At 48.9% G+C, this 16,734-nt stretch overlaps 1 protein-coding gene and 1 long non-coding RNA gene across 2 annotated transcripts; both read left to right on the forward strand.

Annotated features, from left to right (window-relative positions):
* Window positions 1-5,294: 5,294 nt before the first annotated feature.
* On the forward strand, window positions 5,295-7,654 carry LOC125545580 (NAC domain-containing protein 48). The gene is made up of 3 exons (XM_048709592.2): window positions 5,295-5,573; window positions 5,656-5,930; window positions 6,645-7,654. Exons 1-3 carry the CDS (start codon window positions 5,408-5,410, stop codon window positions 7,101-7,103), a joined length of 900 nt encoding a protein of 299 aa, XP_048565549.1. The 5' UTR covers window positions 5,295-5,407; the 3' UTR covers window positions 7,104-7,654.
* Window positions 7,655-11,102: 3,448 nt separating this feature from the next.
* Window positions 11,103-14,520, forward strand: LOC125548937 (uncharacterized). Its single transcript, XR_015599844.1, has 3 exons — window positions 11,103-11,288; window positions 11,504-11,668; window positions 14,303-14,520. It is a non-coding gene; the product is annotated as an uncharacterized LOC125548937 (long non-coding RNA).
* The last annotated feature ends 2,214 nt before the right edge of the window (window positions 14,521-16,734 follow it).

Raw genomic sequence — 16,734 nt, forward strand, 5'->3', positions numbered from 1 at the left:
AAATACACTACTTTCATGTGAGACTAACTTCTTTGTAAAAGGAACAAATAAAAAAGATAAAAATGTGACTTCAACCCAAAATCGATCTTGGTTTTAATTCTCTTTCCTACCTATTATGGTCATTTAAAATTCTCTGACACTGCATATTTCTCACTGTATTTTTGCAATCTTTTCTAGTCGTAAATCAAGCAGTGGCATGCTAGTTATGAAATTCTATAAGCCAATGGTCTCGTGGCAACGCACGTGCGTCATGCTAGTTATGATTTTTTTTACACCTGTACATAGGCATGTTTTCCACAATGTGCAAAGTTGCATGATGAGATACATTATGATGTGAGGTACACACAAAAAAGTATTTTTTAGATTAAAAAATCATGTATTTTTAGCACATGTACCATTCACCATAAAAAGTTCATGATTTTGTTACTTTTGTGTAGAGCACATAGCAATGTATTTCATAATGAAAGTGTACACACTTGTAGCCACCACCCCTATGTACACACGCATTTCTTTCCAGTTTTTTTCGAAAATTTGAAATGTGGTTTTTGAATTGCTCAAAATTTGGAGATCCATAGAGCCCGAGAGGATAAAGTCCACTCTCGGAGTCAAGCACGACATATATATTAAATTTACAACAATAAAATGCAGTTTTCTGGACTTCAATCAACCACGCCTTTTCCAACTAATTTTGTCCACCGAACGCGTTGCATCGCAGAGGGTCCATTCTAATCTTGTGCGGATATGAATATTGTCTACTTGTGTCACTGTTATCTGAATACTGTGATCACACATCACAGTGATGCCCATCCTTCTGAATAAATGTCTGGACAACTCTCCAGAGGCATAAGCTAAGATTATTACCATCTCAAATTGCAGAAGCAGCGGGCAACCAGTGTCGATCACCCTCCAGATAAAAAACCCTAGAAAAAACACACCCCCAATCAAAAGGCGCACACGGATCATGCCGGATCCTGTCTGCGTGTCAGGAATCAGGAGACACGGTTTATATATACCCTCCAGCTCTGTCAGACTGTCACATACCACGTACACACGCGCATTGTTTATGAACCACTAATCGAGCCCGATTATACTAATCCGACGTGCTCATCCAGCCAAGCAAGCAGGCGCAGATAAACAGACTAAATAAGCCATGGATGGAGGCTTCGGGAGCTCCACATCGCCAACGGAGTACAATAATGGAGGACTGAGGTCACGGAGTTAGGTCAGCGACCGCTTTCGCCGCTGAATTATAAACGGAATCAGGCAGGCGCCATTAGTTTGGTTCGATCAGTGGTGCCGACTGATCCAGAGACAGCCTGGGTGTTTGTAATAAACTAGTCAGTGAAATAATGCTTGCATCGGCAGCATTGCTATCCTCTTTGGAAGCATCCAGCGATCTGCTCAGGATCAGGATTAAAAAAAGTGCATCTCTGCATCTGTAAGCAGATTGGAGGTTTATACTAGTTTATCCAGAGTAGTGAGGATCACACCCGGGATCCATGAAGTCACGTCAATCAGAGAAGCGGCATGTAAAGAATTGGTTCGTTCTCTGCCATGCGGACGTGAACATGCCGTCTGTCAGTGTGGAGGAAAGGGTTCAATCATGAATCGTGGCTGCATATATGGGCCATCATGTCAATCGGCTAATGTTTGTCCACTCACCATTTTCCCTGCATTTTTAAAGATGTTTACTACTCCCCCCTAAACTAATATACTTTTAGATCACTATACTACAGAGGAATGATAATTAAGTGAAAACAAGCAATACAGTTTACTTTTTGCGAGGAACAAGCAATACAGTTTAGAGAAGAAACTTATTTTGTCCCGAACAAGAGGAAGAAGAAGGAACTAATTCTTTCCCGATAGGAAAAGGAAGGAATTCAGAGTGTAGTTAATGAAACTGTGCACTTGTTCTGGAATCAACTTGCCCCTGATTGTTGAGTATATTGATTCATTAGGAAACATAAAATAGATCTTGTGTTGTACTTCAAGTTAATTATTGTACTTCTATATAGGCTCAAGCAATACAACAATATTTCATTAATCCGCTCTCTCCCTTCTAACATGATATCAGCCTAACCGATCCAACCCTATCCGTCGCCCGCTGCTTCCATTGCGCGCTGCCCCAGGATGGTCAGCCTCCATGACCGTCGCCTTGGGCCGCGCCGCCGGTCATGTTGACCGAGAGTCTTTTTTCCGAGCCCTTACTCTAGATTTTTCTCACTCCCGCCAGTCATCTTAATCGGAGTTTTTTTTTTGGTTTTTCGATCTATGCTTGATTGCTTTGCATCGTCAGCCGCCGCCGTCGACTCCCGTGCGTCTATTCCGACACCATGGCGACCGGCCGGCTCCTTCCCGACCCGGTGGCCTCGCGCGACATGTGGCCTCTCACGGCCCTCGTCTGCGCACCGGCCCGTTCGTCGATCTATGCCGACCGTCATCGCCCTTTCCGACGGGAACACCTGCATCGTCTCCACCGGCGGCCTCGCGCCATGCGGCGGTCAATCATAGCCGCCGCTCGCGCGCCGGCCCGTCCGTCGATCTATGTCGACCGTCACCACCCTTTCCGACGGGAACACCTGCATCGTCTCCACCGGCGGCCTCGCGCCATGCGGCGGCCAATCATAGCCGCCGCTCGCGCGCCGGCCCGCCAATCGATCCACGCCACCTGCCTCCGCCGCGTCTGTATGGCGGCCCTGCGGGTTGCCTCGCTAGCCTCGTCCCTGCTGCGTCAGGTCGGCTGCGCCAGGCTCTTCGGCTGCCTCGAGCTCGGGCGTCACTGCTCCGTTGGTCGCTCGAGTCTCACTGCCCGAGCGCCGGCGTTGCTTTGGCGGCCGGGTGCCGGTGCTGACGCGCTCGTTCGCACGTCGTTCATCGTCGCCAGCTTCATCTTGGACTCTGCCACCATCCCGCTTTCATCGAGCGGCGTCCCCGACCTTGCGCGCTATCGGATTGATCACCAGCCCGCCGCCGCGATCCGTCTCATCTACGCCGTGAGACCGACCTAGCCCGTCGGTTGCATGTGCCTCCACAGGTCTCATGAAGATTGCCCTCCAGTTCTCCGCGCCCCTCCGCCGATCGAGCAACGGGCTGGCGCGGCGTCGCCCCGTCGGGCCGCAGCGCCGTCACCCCGTGGTTCTCCTCGCGGCTGACTCGTGCGTCGCCGCGATACGCGGTCCCAGCCGCGGCCCTGAGGCCATCCCCGCGGTTGCACCGACCCACGCTCTGCCGCTGCACCGCCACTTTTGGGCCGTAGCGCCGCGGCCTGCGGTCCCTGCCGCCGCCCCGAGGTCTTCCTGCCATCGCCCCGACCTGCTCGCCCCTGTTGCGTCGCCCCTTCGGGCCGTAGCGTCGCGGCCTGCGGTCCACTCCGCCGTCACCGCGCGTCGACCTCCCGTGGTATGCGCCGCGACGTCTCCCTTGGCGCGGGAATGTCACCATCCGCGCCGGTCTTTGTCACGCTGTCAGGGTTCTTCGCCTACTTCGAGTACCGCCGCCGCCGGGGATGTTGAGTATATTGATTCATTATTAGGAAACATAAGATAGACTAGGATTTGTCATGCCTTGTCGTGTACTTCAAGTTAGTCATTGTACTCCTATATATATGTCCACGAGGCTCAAGCAATACAACAAATATTCCACCAATCCCCTCTCTCCCTTCTAACATTGATGCTTCTTTAAATCAGCAAACCAATCAAGTACTCCCTCCGTCCCAAAATTCTTGTCTTATATTTGTCTAGATACGGATGTATCTAATACTAAAACGTGACTTTGATACATCCATATCTAGACAAATCTAAGACAAGAATTTTATGATAGAGGGAGTAGTAAAAAGCATTCACTAGTCGGCAGTACGTAGCAGCATCTTCTCACAGTAGGCTAGATCCTTTCCGTAATTTTGACAGTCAGCACGTTCGATCTTTATCTGCACGCGCGTCCAGCTCCAGCTTTCCGCCTACTCCTGGATGGCAGGGAGGGAGGAAGGAAAGATCGGCAGAGGGGATAGATAGATAAGCGTCTCGCGTGATCGATGATCGATGATCGATGCCTACCGTCGTTGCCGACGCTGAGGAATATTATTTCTTTATACCCTCTGTAGTTCTGACCGATCCACGCACAGGTGTCAACCAACGGATCAGGGTTGTATATTTTTCATGGCATCTTGAGCGGGCACGCGCGTCCCGTTCCAGCACGAAACAACCCTGCACGGCTACGGCTACGTGCGCGCGTGCATGATTGGACGTCACGGATCCACCTGCACGTGGACCGAAGCCCCGACGATCAAATCGAATCGCAGTCGCACCAAGAAAATCGGAGACGAAAAGGAAACGAACGCGCGGTCGACGGGTCAGCACGCCATCTCTTCTGCTTCCGGGGACCTCGCGCACGCTCACGCTCGTGCAGCCGGCGCGCACAGGGGTAGGAGCACGCTGGCGGCGCTGCCACTGACTGCAGCGCCGCGCGGCTCACGGGCGAGATCCGGAACAGTTGTATCCGGGGCATATTCCTTGCCCCCGCGCGTGGCTGGCTGGACAGTGGGCGCACTTTCTTTTTCTCAGCCCATGGGCCATGACCGGATCTGGATAGGCCTGGATGGTCTGTCTTCTCGTGTCGGTTTTCTGACGCCCGGGGACGAACCAACACCGATCGAGCTCGCTGGAATCTATCTATCTATCCTATCCATTCCGTCCATCGATCCGCGCGCATTTCCACATCACCTGTGCCATGCCATGCCATCTGAATATCTGATGGATCCGAAGCTGTAGGCAGCTCTTCAACAGGACACGTACCCTAGCACTGCACTTGCCTATGGCTTACTTAGTCTTCTCCACCCAAGACCTACCAACCCCCAACAACACGTACGTACGCCTAACACACACGCACATAACTCATCGTCGTCGTCTCATCATCGTCCTCATCGTCGATCCGTGGATCGGCACGACACGACTCATCCTTATCCACCACGTCCCCAACGCTCAGGCTCAGGCTCAGCTCGCGCGCACGAACGAACACCCCGCACCGCACCCGTACCACCACGCCGCCGGTCCCGACCCAGACGTGTCGCGACGGCACGGGCCACGCGCGCGGTCCCCTTCCCGAAACGGAACGCCCGTCCGTCCGCGTCAGCCGCCCCCGTCCAAGCGGCCTGACGTAAGCCATGACAGAAGCGGCGCCGCCGATCGGGGCTCCACGTGTCCCGGTCAGCCGGTCAGCGCCCGCACCACGTGTGCCCTGCCCCGCCCGCACCACACGTGTCGCGCCCCTCGCCCCCTATAAATCCCCCCCGCCTCGCCCGGAACAAGTTTCAGGCCTCCTCTCCTCCCTCCCCCCAGAGCAGCAGCAGCAGCAGCGCAGCGAAGAAGAATTCAGCAGCAGTAGAATTCAGAGCAGCAGCGATCGACCGGAGATGAGCGGCGGGCAGGAGCTGAATCTGCCGCCGGGCTTCCGGTTCCACCCGACGGACGAGGAGCTGGTGACGCACTACCTCTGCCGCCGCTGCGCCGGCGCGCCCATCGCCGTCCCCATCATCACCGAGATCGACCTCTACAAGTTCGACCCCTGGCAGCTCCCAAGTACGTTCTTCACCAATCCTCCACGCGCTATATGTTTCAATCTTTGGAATTACTAAGCATGTTCTCGTGATCTGTTGTGCAGAGATGGCGCTGTACGGCGAGAAGGAGTGGTACTTCTTCTCCCCGCGGGACCGCAAGTACCCCAACGGGTCCAGGCCCAACCGGGCCGCCGGGTCCGGCTACTGGAAGGCCACCGGGGCCGACAAGCCCGTGGGCACCCCCAAGCCGCTCGCCATCAAGAAGGCGCTCGTCTTCTACGCCGGCAAGGCCCCCAAGGGCGAGAAGACCAACTGGATCATGCACGAGTACCGCCTCGCCGACGTCGACCGCTCCGCCCGCAAGAAGAACAGCCTCAGGGTAAGCACACCAGACCATCCATGCCAGCATCGATCGCAGCACTAATTCCAGTATCTTGTACTAATAAATCACCTTATTAATACTGTATTAATTAAAATGAAATCGCCGTAGATAGATTAGATCGACGGGAGATATTTTAGCGCGATATTCCCACGATATGCCAATTACGACGGCACAGTGGATTGTTGCTTTCGAGATGAATGGGCGGATAGGCGGCGCCCGTGGGTTTGGGCCGCGGGATTTAGCGGCGGATGGGCCAGGGGGGCCGCACCCCGTGCAACTTGCTCGATGATTCGCGCCGTGTGAATGCGTTCGATGCCATCACCTCATCCCTTTCAGTTTGAGGGCCCATGACTCGTCCGGCCATGGGAGCCCATGCGACGGCGACGGCGACGGCGCCGACGGGAACGGCGCTGTACTGGTAGAGAGCATCTCGGCAACTGGCCGACTCGATAATGCTAAAATAATGAAGCTTTTCTAAAACAGTTTTGCTAAAGCACATCTAGATGTGCTATAAGTATTGCACATCTAAGTCCTATGTCATTGATCTTACGGTGAGATTCATGTGAATATTTTTTTTCTCTTTATGCTTGATACACTCACTTAGATGTGCAATGACTAGGGCACATGACACACCCTTTCTAAAATGATTCGACTGGTATAGTTCGTCATGTGTGATCTGTGATCGTTTGTCTGACGTTTTGTTCCATGCAGTTGGATGATTGGGTGCTGTGCCGCATCTACAACAAGAAGGGCGGCATGGAGAAGCCGGCGTCCGTGGACCGCAAGCCGGCGGCCATGGGCGGCTACGGGGGTGGCCCTGGGGCCATGGTGAGCTCCCCGCAGGAGCAGAAGCCCGACATGGGGATGAACGCGAACGGCGGCGGCGGCGGCGTGCAGCCGTTCCCGGACCTCGCGGCGTACTACGACCGGCCGTCCGACTCGATGCCGCGGCTGCACGCGGACTCGAGCTGCTCGGAGCAGGTTCTGTCGCCGGAGTTCCCGGCCGGGGAGGTGCAGAGCCAGCCCAAGATCAGCGAGTGGGAGCGCTCGTTCGCCTCCGGCGGTGACCCCGTGAACCCGGCGGCCGGCTCCATGCTCGAGCCCAACGGCGGCTTCGGCGGCGACCCGCTCCTCCAGGACATCCTCATGTACTGGGGCAAGCCGTTCTAGGCAGCGAAGAAACCGATCGGTCGGTCGAAGCGAGTACCTCCTATCCTTGGCGTTTGGGGCGATGAAACGGGCGAGCCGCCATTGTTGACCTGATGAAGGGGAGATAAATTTAAGAAGATATTAGACGGGAGATAAGACAAAATCAGGTGCTTGATGACGACGACGACGACGGCGAAGATCGGAAGGTGGCGGCGATGATACCGTGGGTCCCCGGCCTCTCACCAGCGTGACGTGTGACCGACGACGCCCAAGATGCTTCGAAGCGTTCGCCGCATTGCATCATCGGGCGGGCGGTCGTGCGCTAGCAAGCAAGCATGCATGTGTGTGTGTGTATGGGTGTACATACATGGAGAACATGAAACATGATTGGTTCGGTGCGGGGTTGCTGTTTCTTGATTGGTTAGTTGCAAGGGTTTTATATTGATAAATTGATATATAGTAGTACCATACCAGTGCTGGCAGCCGTGCATGGTGCTGGCTAGCTGTAGTCCGATGGTAGTGTAAGCCATTCATCAAATGAAACTGAATAATATATTGTTCTTGCCCCTCCACTTGCTCAGATGTCTCGAGAAAAATTCTTCCTCGCTGAATTAGGCGGGCTGCGGTTGGTGATCTCCGGAGAGAAATTGTGGGTGTAAACAGTGATTTTCTTGCGTATTTACCTACTGCCAAAAGAGCGGTTCACCGACGGTAGCAAGCTGCATGCGCTCCAGCTGTGGGGGAGATAAGCTTCCGTACGGAGGAAACGTGTTTGTGGCCGCGCCTTCCAGGAAAGAGGAGGGGAAAACGTGACGGTAATCAGCGGCAGACTTTTAACCTTGGACGCACGTACGGCTGATGCTTATCGGGGAAGACCATGTGCACGTGTGTGCGGGCGGGTGGACCCCGAGAACTCACGGCGCCGTACGTGCGCCTGGACCGACTGATCTCCACGTTCACACATGGAATGGATAGATCACGTTGGAAAACCTCGTGCTTATCGCCTCCGATCCGGTCCACCACACTATTCTCAGACAGACACCCGAACAAATCTACACGAGTGCGTTTTCGTTGAAGCACGCCACAGGATTCCAGCGAAAAATAAATACAAGTTGGTGCTTTATTTTTAGAAAACTTCTAATCTATTCCTCTTCAGCCATGGGAATACAACGAACAACAGAAATAATAAAAGTTATATCCAGGTCCGTGGACCATCTAGCGACAACTACAAGCACCGAATCAAGCCGAAGGCGCGCCGCCGTCATCGCCCCTTTCTCGTCAGAGCCGGGCAAAAGTTGTTGTAGTAGACAGTCGGGAAGTCGTCGTGCTAAGACCTCATAGGACCAGCACAGCAGAACAGAAACCGCCGCCGATGAGAAGTACTATAGATCGGAAGGATCCAACCCAAAGAAACACAAACATAGACGAACTACAATCAGATCCGAGCAAATTCATCAAAGATAGATTGGTCGGAGACACAACTTCACACGTCCATCGATGATGCCAGACACATCGCCGAAACGGTGGCTAGGCGTGGAAGACCTTATTCCATCTTCAGGAAGCCGCCATCGTCTCGTCTTTTTAAGCAGGACACAAACCCTAACAAAATTTGAAGAAACATCTAAAAATGAAGGCCTCCCGTCGGCAAAGACCGGGATCTACTGCGCCGTCATGGTCCTAAGGCCACCGAAAATGAGGCGGACCGACAACGGCGCCAGCGGGAGGCAAAGTAACCCTAAGCTTTTCTTTGGGGAGGAGGCTGCTCGCTAAAATTTCTCTCCCCGTCTCTTGCTCTAATGCGTCGTTGTTTCAACGAATTAATACAAGTTGGTGCTGAATGCAGGGATTCGGTGGCTAGCATTTTATTTTAGCAGTCCAACTCACGACTGCGATGACTCCGGCTGGATCGCTGGGATATTAATTGGGGAGGGAGTCCAGGTACTCCGCACCCCGGAATGGCCAGAGCGGCGGCGGCCGCCGCCGTTGTTCCGCGGAGACCACCGCCCTGAACTGGTCCTGCTATGGATGGATGTGTGCACACTGCTTTATGCCGAGGACGAAACGGCTGACTGCTACGGCTGGGATGAGGTTAATCTGGCATATAAAACCAAGCGGCGGCGGCGTCGCCTTCCTCGAACTTTCGTCTTGACACCTTCGTCGTCCACTGGGCCGGGAGAATTGCTGCTCCGCTTTCTGGGGTTGAGCGGCAGCGGTTTGCTGTTCGTGTGCTGGTTGTGTTCACCGGTTTGAGCGGAAGGTGGCGCTAGTAGGTGGGGCGATCCGGCGATCGATACCCACTTCGCGAATTTGCAACAACTAGACGCTTTGGGCATGTATATTAAGTTCAAGCGAGTGACCAAGAGCATCTCCAATAGTCAATAGATGATTATCTTACATTATCAAATTGTGGTCGGAGTAATATAAACCATCTGGCTTTTTACATTATCAAAAAGCTCTAACTCCAACGCATAATGTAAAACAGGGCCCTAGTGCTTGATTAAGTGATGTAAAATAAGACATTCAGATAAATAAATAAAGATGCAACATACCAAATTCATTTCAAACAAACATAGTTCATACTACAATCATTGCAACCACTACTTTATACTAAACCCGGGCAGAACAGCCCGACCCGAGCTTGGCCTGAAAAAACAAGGCTAGGCCGACCGGGCTTGGCGTTCGGGCTGGGCTCGGGCCACGTTTTGCAGCCCGGAAGATAGTTCGGGCCGCATTCGGGCTTCACTTTTTTTTGTATTTTTGGCCGGGCTTTCGGGCTTCAGGCCGGGCACGCACGGGCGTGCACTAAAAACCAGCGTACGGGCCGGGCTATGGGGCTTGATTTCAGGCCGGGCTCGGGCCATATTTTGTAGCCCGGAAGATAGATCGGGCCGCGGTCGGGCTTCACTTTTTCTGTATTTCGAGCCGGGCGTGCACTAAAAACCAGCGTTCAGTCGGGCTTTGGTCTTCAGGCTTGATTTCGAGGCGGGCTCGGGCTTGAAAACGGTGAGTATTTCAAGCTTCGTGTCGGGCTTGAGAAATGAAGGTCGGGCTTTTACAAGCCCGGCCCGACCCCACGTTTTCCCGGGTTTACTTCATACCAATTCTACTTGAACTACATCACCCTAAATATAAACTACTTGTCGGACTCGGTGTCGCTCAGGAACAAGTTCCAGAACGTGTCGGAATAGAGTCCTCCTCCTCGTCGGACTCGTTAGGGATCACCGTCGAGGGGCTAGCCTCATCCTCCTGCTTCATATGCTTCTTCTTCTTCTCTTCTGCACACTTACAGTAGAACTCCAACTCATTGGGAACATACCGTCGATTCTCCGGCAAACCTTGCCATTGCCACTTCATCACTCTTGCCAGGAGCAATGTGGGTCACAGTCTTCTTCTTCTCGTTATTGATTGGCCGAATGCTCACATTCTTCGGCCCAACAAATTCTGCTTGCTCCAAAATTTTGATCTTCTGAAAATTCATCTCATGAATTGGCCGGCTAAAATGCCACATGACAATGTTGTACGCACACGCTGAGATGTCCACGGAGTCGAAGGTGCTGAGCCAGTAGCGGCGACCGTCACATCAAAACTCAACATCAAACTTGCCGGAGGGGAACCGCCACACCCCATGAAGGCCGCCTTGCCCTTCAATGGCTTCAACGACATGACGACTGCGCAGGTGTGGCGTCGACGCAGGCAGTGGTGTAGACAGAGTGCGGCAGGGTACCGTGGAGGTAGTGCGGCGTCGGAATCGGGCGGTGCGGTTGTGTGGCGGTCGATTTAGTCGATTTGGGGTCGTGCGACGGTGGGGTAGGTGCAGATCCGGCGACAGGGGTGCGGCGAGTGGGCAGGGCCGGCCCTGGGGCATGGGCGGCGGGGCGGCGGCCCAGGGCCCAGGCGGGAGGGGGGCCCATGATGTAGTACATATACATACTAATGCCCAGCAAAAAAATGGTAAAAGAAACGAGATGGGCTAGGGCGCGAGGCCCATGCGATTGATTACGAAGCGTTACGCTAGCGCTAGCCAGCAATCGGTACCGGCTGCTCATTTTCTTTTCCTTCGTCTGGAGTCTGGACGGTTGGTCTCTAATCTCTTCGTCCTGCCTGCCGCTCGGCGCTCGGCGCCTTGCCGTCTCGGCCGCCGCCGGCTTGCCGCTGCGCGCGCCGCATAGCAGTCCGGTAACCCAAAGTCTGCAGCGAGCCAACGAGGTAATCCATGATCCATTCCATCCGCCAGTTTCTTCAGCCCGTATATGTATCCATGATCCATCCATGTTCCTGATGACCTAATCCATCCCCCCAGATCCCAATTTTACAATTTCAGTAGTATGTACGTATTCAACTATCCACATGTATGTTTAGGGTTCCAATCATCCGGTTATAAATTCTTAATTCTTTGTACCCTCTTTTCTTTATGATTTTAGGACATTATCCTGCCATGTTGCCTAAGAAGAAGATGTTGGTGCTGAAAAAAGGAGAAGAAAAAAAGAAAGTATTATTGCATCAAGAAACGTCCGAAGAAACTTTTTTTGAAGCACTGAAGTATTATTGTTGTCGATGGAGTCAGTTGAATTTGGTTCTTATTTGAGGTAATCATGGCATGTTAGTTTTATTTTGCCATCTTTTTAGTATTATTTTGTCGATGGAATCGGTTCGAATTTAGTTATTATTGTTGTCGATGGAGTCAGTTGAATTATTATAGTCAAATTTGGTTGAAATTTATATAGGGGCCCATGTCACCGAGTTCGCCTAGGGCCTTCCAAAACACAGGGCCGGCCCTGCGAGTGGGTTTCGGCGGCGACACGGTAGTTGCGTGTGGGTGGAAAAAAATTGTAAGTTCAGGGGTCTTTGGGTGTTCGTGCGACTGGTTTGGGTTTTACTCGAGCCGCATGGGTGATGCAAATTTGCATCACCAACTGCCCTATTTTAAGACACGGAGAAAAAAGAGTAATTTTTGTCATCTACATCATCTGTTGGAGCACTGTTTACGTGCATTCATGATATAAAAGTGATTATTTTTACACCTACATCGTCTATTGAGATGCTCTAAATCAAGTTTTTTGGAACCGTTCATGAGGAAAGAAATGAAGATGTGAATTTGTCTAGAAATATTTCATTCGGTTTATATCGATCCAAATTAGATAAGCATGTAAAGTCTACTGGAGTAATAGTAAGAATGTACCCACTTTGTTTTAAAATAAGTGTTGTGGTTTTAGTTCAAACTGAAACAGAGGAAGTAGAACTTTCTAAAAAAGGAAAGAGAAACCTATCGGCCACTGTAAGGCCCTTTCCAGTGCTCCAAAGTGTATAGGTGCTAAGGATGTCACATGAGCAAAAAAGTGATGTGACAGAGCAATTGAAGAGGAGAGACAACTAACCATACTGGAAGCAACTTAGCTAGTAACATAATGCACCCCAATGCAAATTTGCTTATGTAGCAAGTAATTAATGATGAGAGAGATGTTCGTGGTAACATAATATGTTACCGTAACATATCAACATGGCACCCACAAGGTTCGGGTGCGGGTAATACTCGCCCATACCCGCATCTGTCCCAATATTTTTTGCCCAAACCCATATCCGTACCCGCGCCTTGGGTTTTATATTGTTCCTATACCGTACCATCCACGCGTAAAAATACCCATCTTTGCCACCTTTCAATTTACATTTTACCATATAATTTCATTATTTCAGTATGTAAAATATAACATTTTAGCATCTATATTTAGGGTTTTGTGTACTGTAAGTGTGATGGCGTGATGGGTGAGGGAGGGGAGGATGTTGTGTGCGAGCTGTGGCTGGATTAGGCTAGGTTTTACCCTTTTAGTGAATGGCATAGGGGACCTACGTGTAGGATGTATTAATATGTGGGTAGACCGTATCCGTACTCGGCTTACCAGATCGATATTTTTTTTCCCATTTACAAACTCATGCATATTTAACTTCCACAAAACACTTACCCTAATAAGGTTTTTACCCGTCTGGTTCGCAGGTAGCGGGTACCCATTGCCATGTTGAGTAACATAACAAATCTGAAGGCAAATCGAGTCTACATCTACAAATGAAGACTTACATGATACTACACATATGTTACTACACATTGTGAAGGTGTAACATAGACTAGTGTCATACATATGATACTACTCTAAATTACTCCCCACCATGACTAGTCGGGCGTAAGCAAAATGCCTACCAATCAATGCATGAAGGAATTTAATTGTTAAAAAATTATACGAGGGAAGCATAGCATCAAAAGCTAAGAAACTATGCATTGGGAAGATTAGTTGCTAAGGTTTTTAATGTACTTAATGCATCTACAACCAAACTTAGCAAATTTACCCCATTAAATATCCGCGGACACGCCCAGTCAGTGTCCGGGCATGTCCATTTTGGGCCCTTATTTTTCAAGAACCCATAGTCAATATAAACCCCCCTTGTGGACATATGTAACCATTCACTATCCTTTCTACCAACTTAAGAGGAGATGTACTTCCTCCGAGAGAACTGATACATCTTGAACGTATATACTTTTCCAAATACTTTTGCTCTTATTTTGGACTCTAACTTGCATGATTTGAATGAAACTAATCCTGACCGGCGTTGTTTTCAGCAGAACTACCTTGGTGTTATTTTTTGCAAAAATAAAAGTTCTCGGAATTGGAAAAAACCGCACGTAGATTTTTTGGTGGAATATATAAAAAATACTGGTGCAATTTACCGGAGGGGGCCATCGGCAGCCCACAAGGCAGGGGTGCGTGCCCACCCCCAGGGCACGCCATGCTTCCTTGTAGGTCCCACGGGCGGCCTCCTGACCTAATTCCAAGCCTACATATATCGTCTTTTCGAGAGAAAAATCAGAGAGAAAGGAACATTGCGTTTTACGATATGGAGCCGCCGCCACCTCATTTTCTTCATCAGGGGGCCTGATCCGGAGTCCGTTCGGGGCTCCAGAGAGGGGGATTTGCCGCTGTCATCTTCACCAACCCTTCTTCATCGACAATCTCATGATGCTCACCTTAGGGAGTGAGTAATTCCTCTGTAGGCATACTGGATGGTGCTGGAGATGGATGAGATTTCTTATGTAATCATGTAAATTTGTTAGGGCTTGATCTCTAGTATCCACTATGTTCTGGGATTGATGTTGCTATGACTTTGCTATGCTTAGTGCTTGCTATTGGGGCCCGAGTGCCATGTTTTCATATATGAACCTATTTTTTTTTCAGGAATATATTCGAGCCGTTGATCCTTCTCCAAGCTATATGCACCTATTATTGTTTTGAACTGTAGACCACAAAGTGAGATTAATTGGGATACCCTCCGGAAACGACTGTAATTTGAGGAGTTCATGTATTCACTATTTACTAATGCTTTGTTTCGGTTCTCTATTAAAAGGAGCGCCTTAGTTACCCTTGGTTTACATTAAGACCCCACAACCACGAGAGGGTGGGACAAAAGATGTCATGCAAGTTCTTATCACAAGCACGTATGATTATATACAGAATACATGCCTACATATGATCGATAAATTGGAGCTTTTGTGTATCGCTCTAGGTTGTGATAGTTACATAATGAATTTCATCCAAATATCCATCAGTACTCTATGCCTATGCTTTTATAATATCGTCTTTGCTCAAGTTAGTATTACTGATGTTGTTGCTACAAAATTGCTATTACTGCTACTGTTATTGTGACTACTGTTACTACTACTATCATTGCTATCATATTAGTGTGCCACTAATTAATTTCTGCAAGGAAGTGACTTCTTAGGTGTACTTGAGTTGACAACTCAACTGCTAATGCTTATAAATATTCTTTGGCTCCCCTTATGTCGAATCAATAAATTTGGCTAAAACTTGAAATACTACCCTTGAAGAATGTTGCGACCCTTGTAGTTATGGGTCATCAAGACTATTTTTTGGCATTGTTGCCGGGGAACATAGCTCTATTTATTAAGTTCACTTGGGAGTTAATTATCTGCTACAATTTATATTCACTATGAAGAATGTGAAAGACTCTAAGACCAAGATCATGCCCTCTAAGACGAGGGGAGGTAAGGAACTGGTATCTAGCTCTACGCTTGATTCACGTATTGTTTTAAGTCAACTTGTGACACCACTATTGGTGTCAAAACCGACCGATCTCCATATAATTGCTAAGTATGATCTTCATGGTGCTTTCCGTAAAATGCTTGCTAAGTATGATTTTAACCATAGAATTGCATCTCCATATCATCCTCAGTCTAGTGGTCAAGTGGAACTGAGCAATAGAGAGATTAAATTAATTTTGCAAAAGCCTATTAATAGATCTAGAAAGAATTGGTCTAAGTAACTTGATGATGCTTTGTGGGCTTATAGAACTGCTTATAAGAATCCTATGGGTATGTCTCCATATAAAATGGTTTATGGAAAAGCATATATGTCACCTCTTGAACTAGAACATAAGGCATATTGGGCTATTAAAGACCTCAATTATGATTTCAAACTTGCCGGTGAGAAGAGGTTATTTGATATTAGCTCACTTGATGAATGGAGAACCCAAGCCTATGAGAATGCCAAGTTGTTTTAAAAAAGTTAAAAGATGTCATGACAAAAAGGATACAAAAGCGTGAGTTTAATGTAGGTGACCATGTTTTGCTATACAACTCTCGTTTAAGATTTTTTGCAGGAAAGCTTTTCTCCAAATGGGAATATCCTTACATTATCGAGGAGGTCTATCGCTCCGGTGCCATAAAAATCAACAACGCCGAAGGCACAAATCTGAAGGTGGTGAACGGTCAAAGAATCAAACATTATATCTTAGGTAATCCCATAAATGTTGAGACCAATATAATTAATACCGTAACACTGGAGGCGTACATAAGGGACACTTTATGCTCGGCTTTCTCGTAATGATCGATCCATGCTCGATACTTCTTGTACTGGTTCCTATATGAAAAGGATATTGAATTCAAATGGGATTTATTAGAAAGAATTAAACGCAGCTCTGAAGATTGGGAACTCGATGAAGGTAAAGAGTCAGGTATAAACCTTAAGTTTGATTGTGTTAAATCTTTTATGGATACCGATGCTTTTCGTGATTTTAGCACTAAATATGGACTTGACTCTGAGATAGTAGTTTCTTTCTGTGAATCTTTTGCTACTCATGTTGATCTCCCTAAGGAGAAGTGGTTTAAATATCATCCTCCCGTTGAAGTTGAAGTAGCAGAACCTATTAAAGTTGAATAATAAACTATTACTTATAATGTTGATCCTATTGTTCCTACTGTTTATATTGAGAAACCACATTTTCCTGTTAGAATAACGGATCACGTTAAGGCTTCAACAGTGGTTCGTCAGAGTTATACTAGGACACCTACACCCCCTGAGCAAATTAAAGTTGAACATAGTATTGCTATGGTTAAAGATCTCTTGGTTGATAATATTGATGGGCATGTTTTTTATTTCCGTGATGAAGCTGCTAGAATTGCTAAAACCGATATGAAAGATAAACATAGACCTGTTGTTGGCATGCCTGTTTTTTTTAAATAGGAGATCATTGTTATCATGGCTTATGTGATGTGGGTTCTAGTGTGAGTGCAATTCCTTATACCTTGTATGAAGAAATTATGAAGGATATTGCACCTGCTGAGATATAAGATATTGATGTTACTATTAAG

This window comes from Triticum urartu, chromosome 3A (genome assembly GCF_056163025.1).
Source record: "Triticum urartu cultivar PI428250 chromosome 3A, HENAU_Tu73, whole genome shotgun sequence".
Classification (NCBI taxonomy): Eukaryota; Viridiplantae; Streptophyta; class Magnoliopsida; order Poales; family Poaceae; genus Triticum; species Triticum urartu.

Excerpts from the sequence above, each read along its gene's own strand:
- LOC125545580 (XM_048709592.2), top strand. The coding sequence starts at position 5,408 with ATGAGCGGCGGGCAGGAGCTGAATCTGCCGCCGGGCTTCCGGTTCCAC. Across the intron at positions 5,574-5,655 it reads CGACCCCTGGCAGCTCCCAA|AGATGGCGCTGTACGGCGAG; the intron begins GTACGTTCTTCA and ends TCTGTTGTGCAG. Across the intron at positions 5,931-6,644 it reads GCAAGAAGAACAGCCTCAGG|TTGGATGATTGGGTGCTGTG; the intron begins GTAAGCACACCA and ends TGTTCCATGCAG.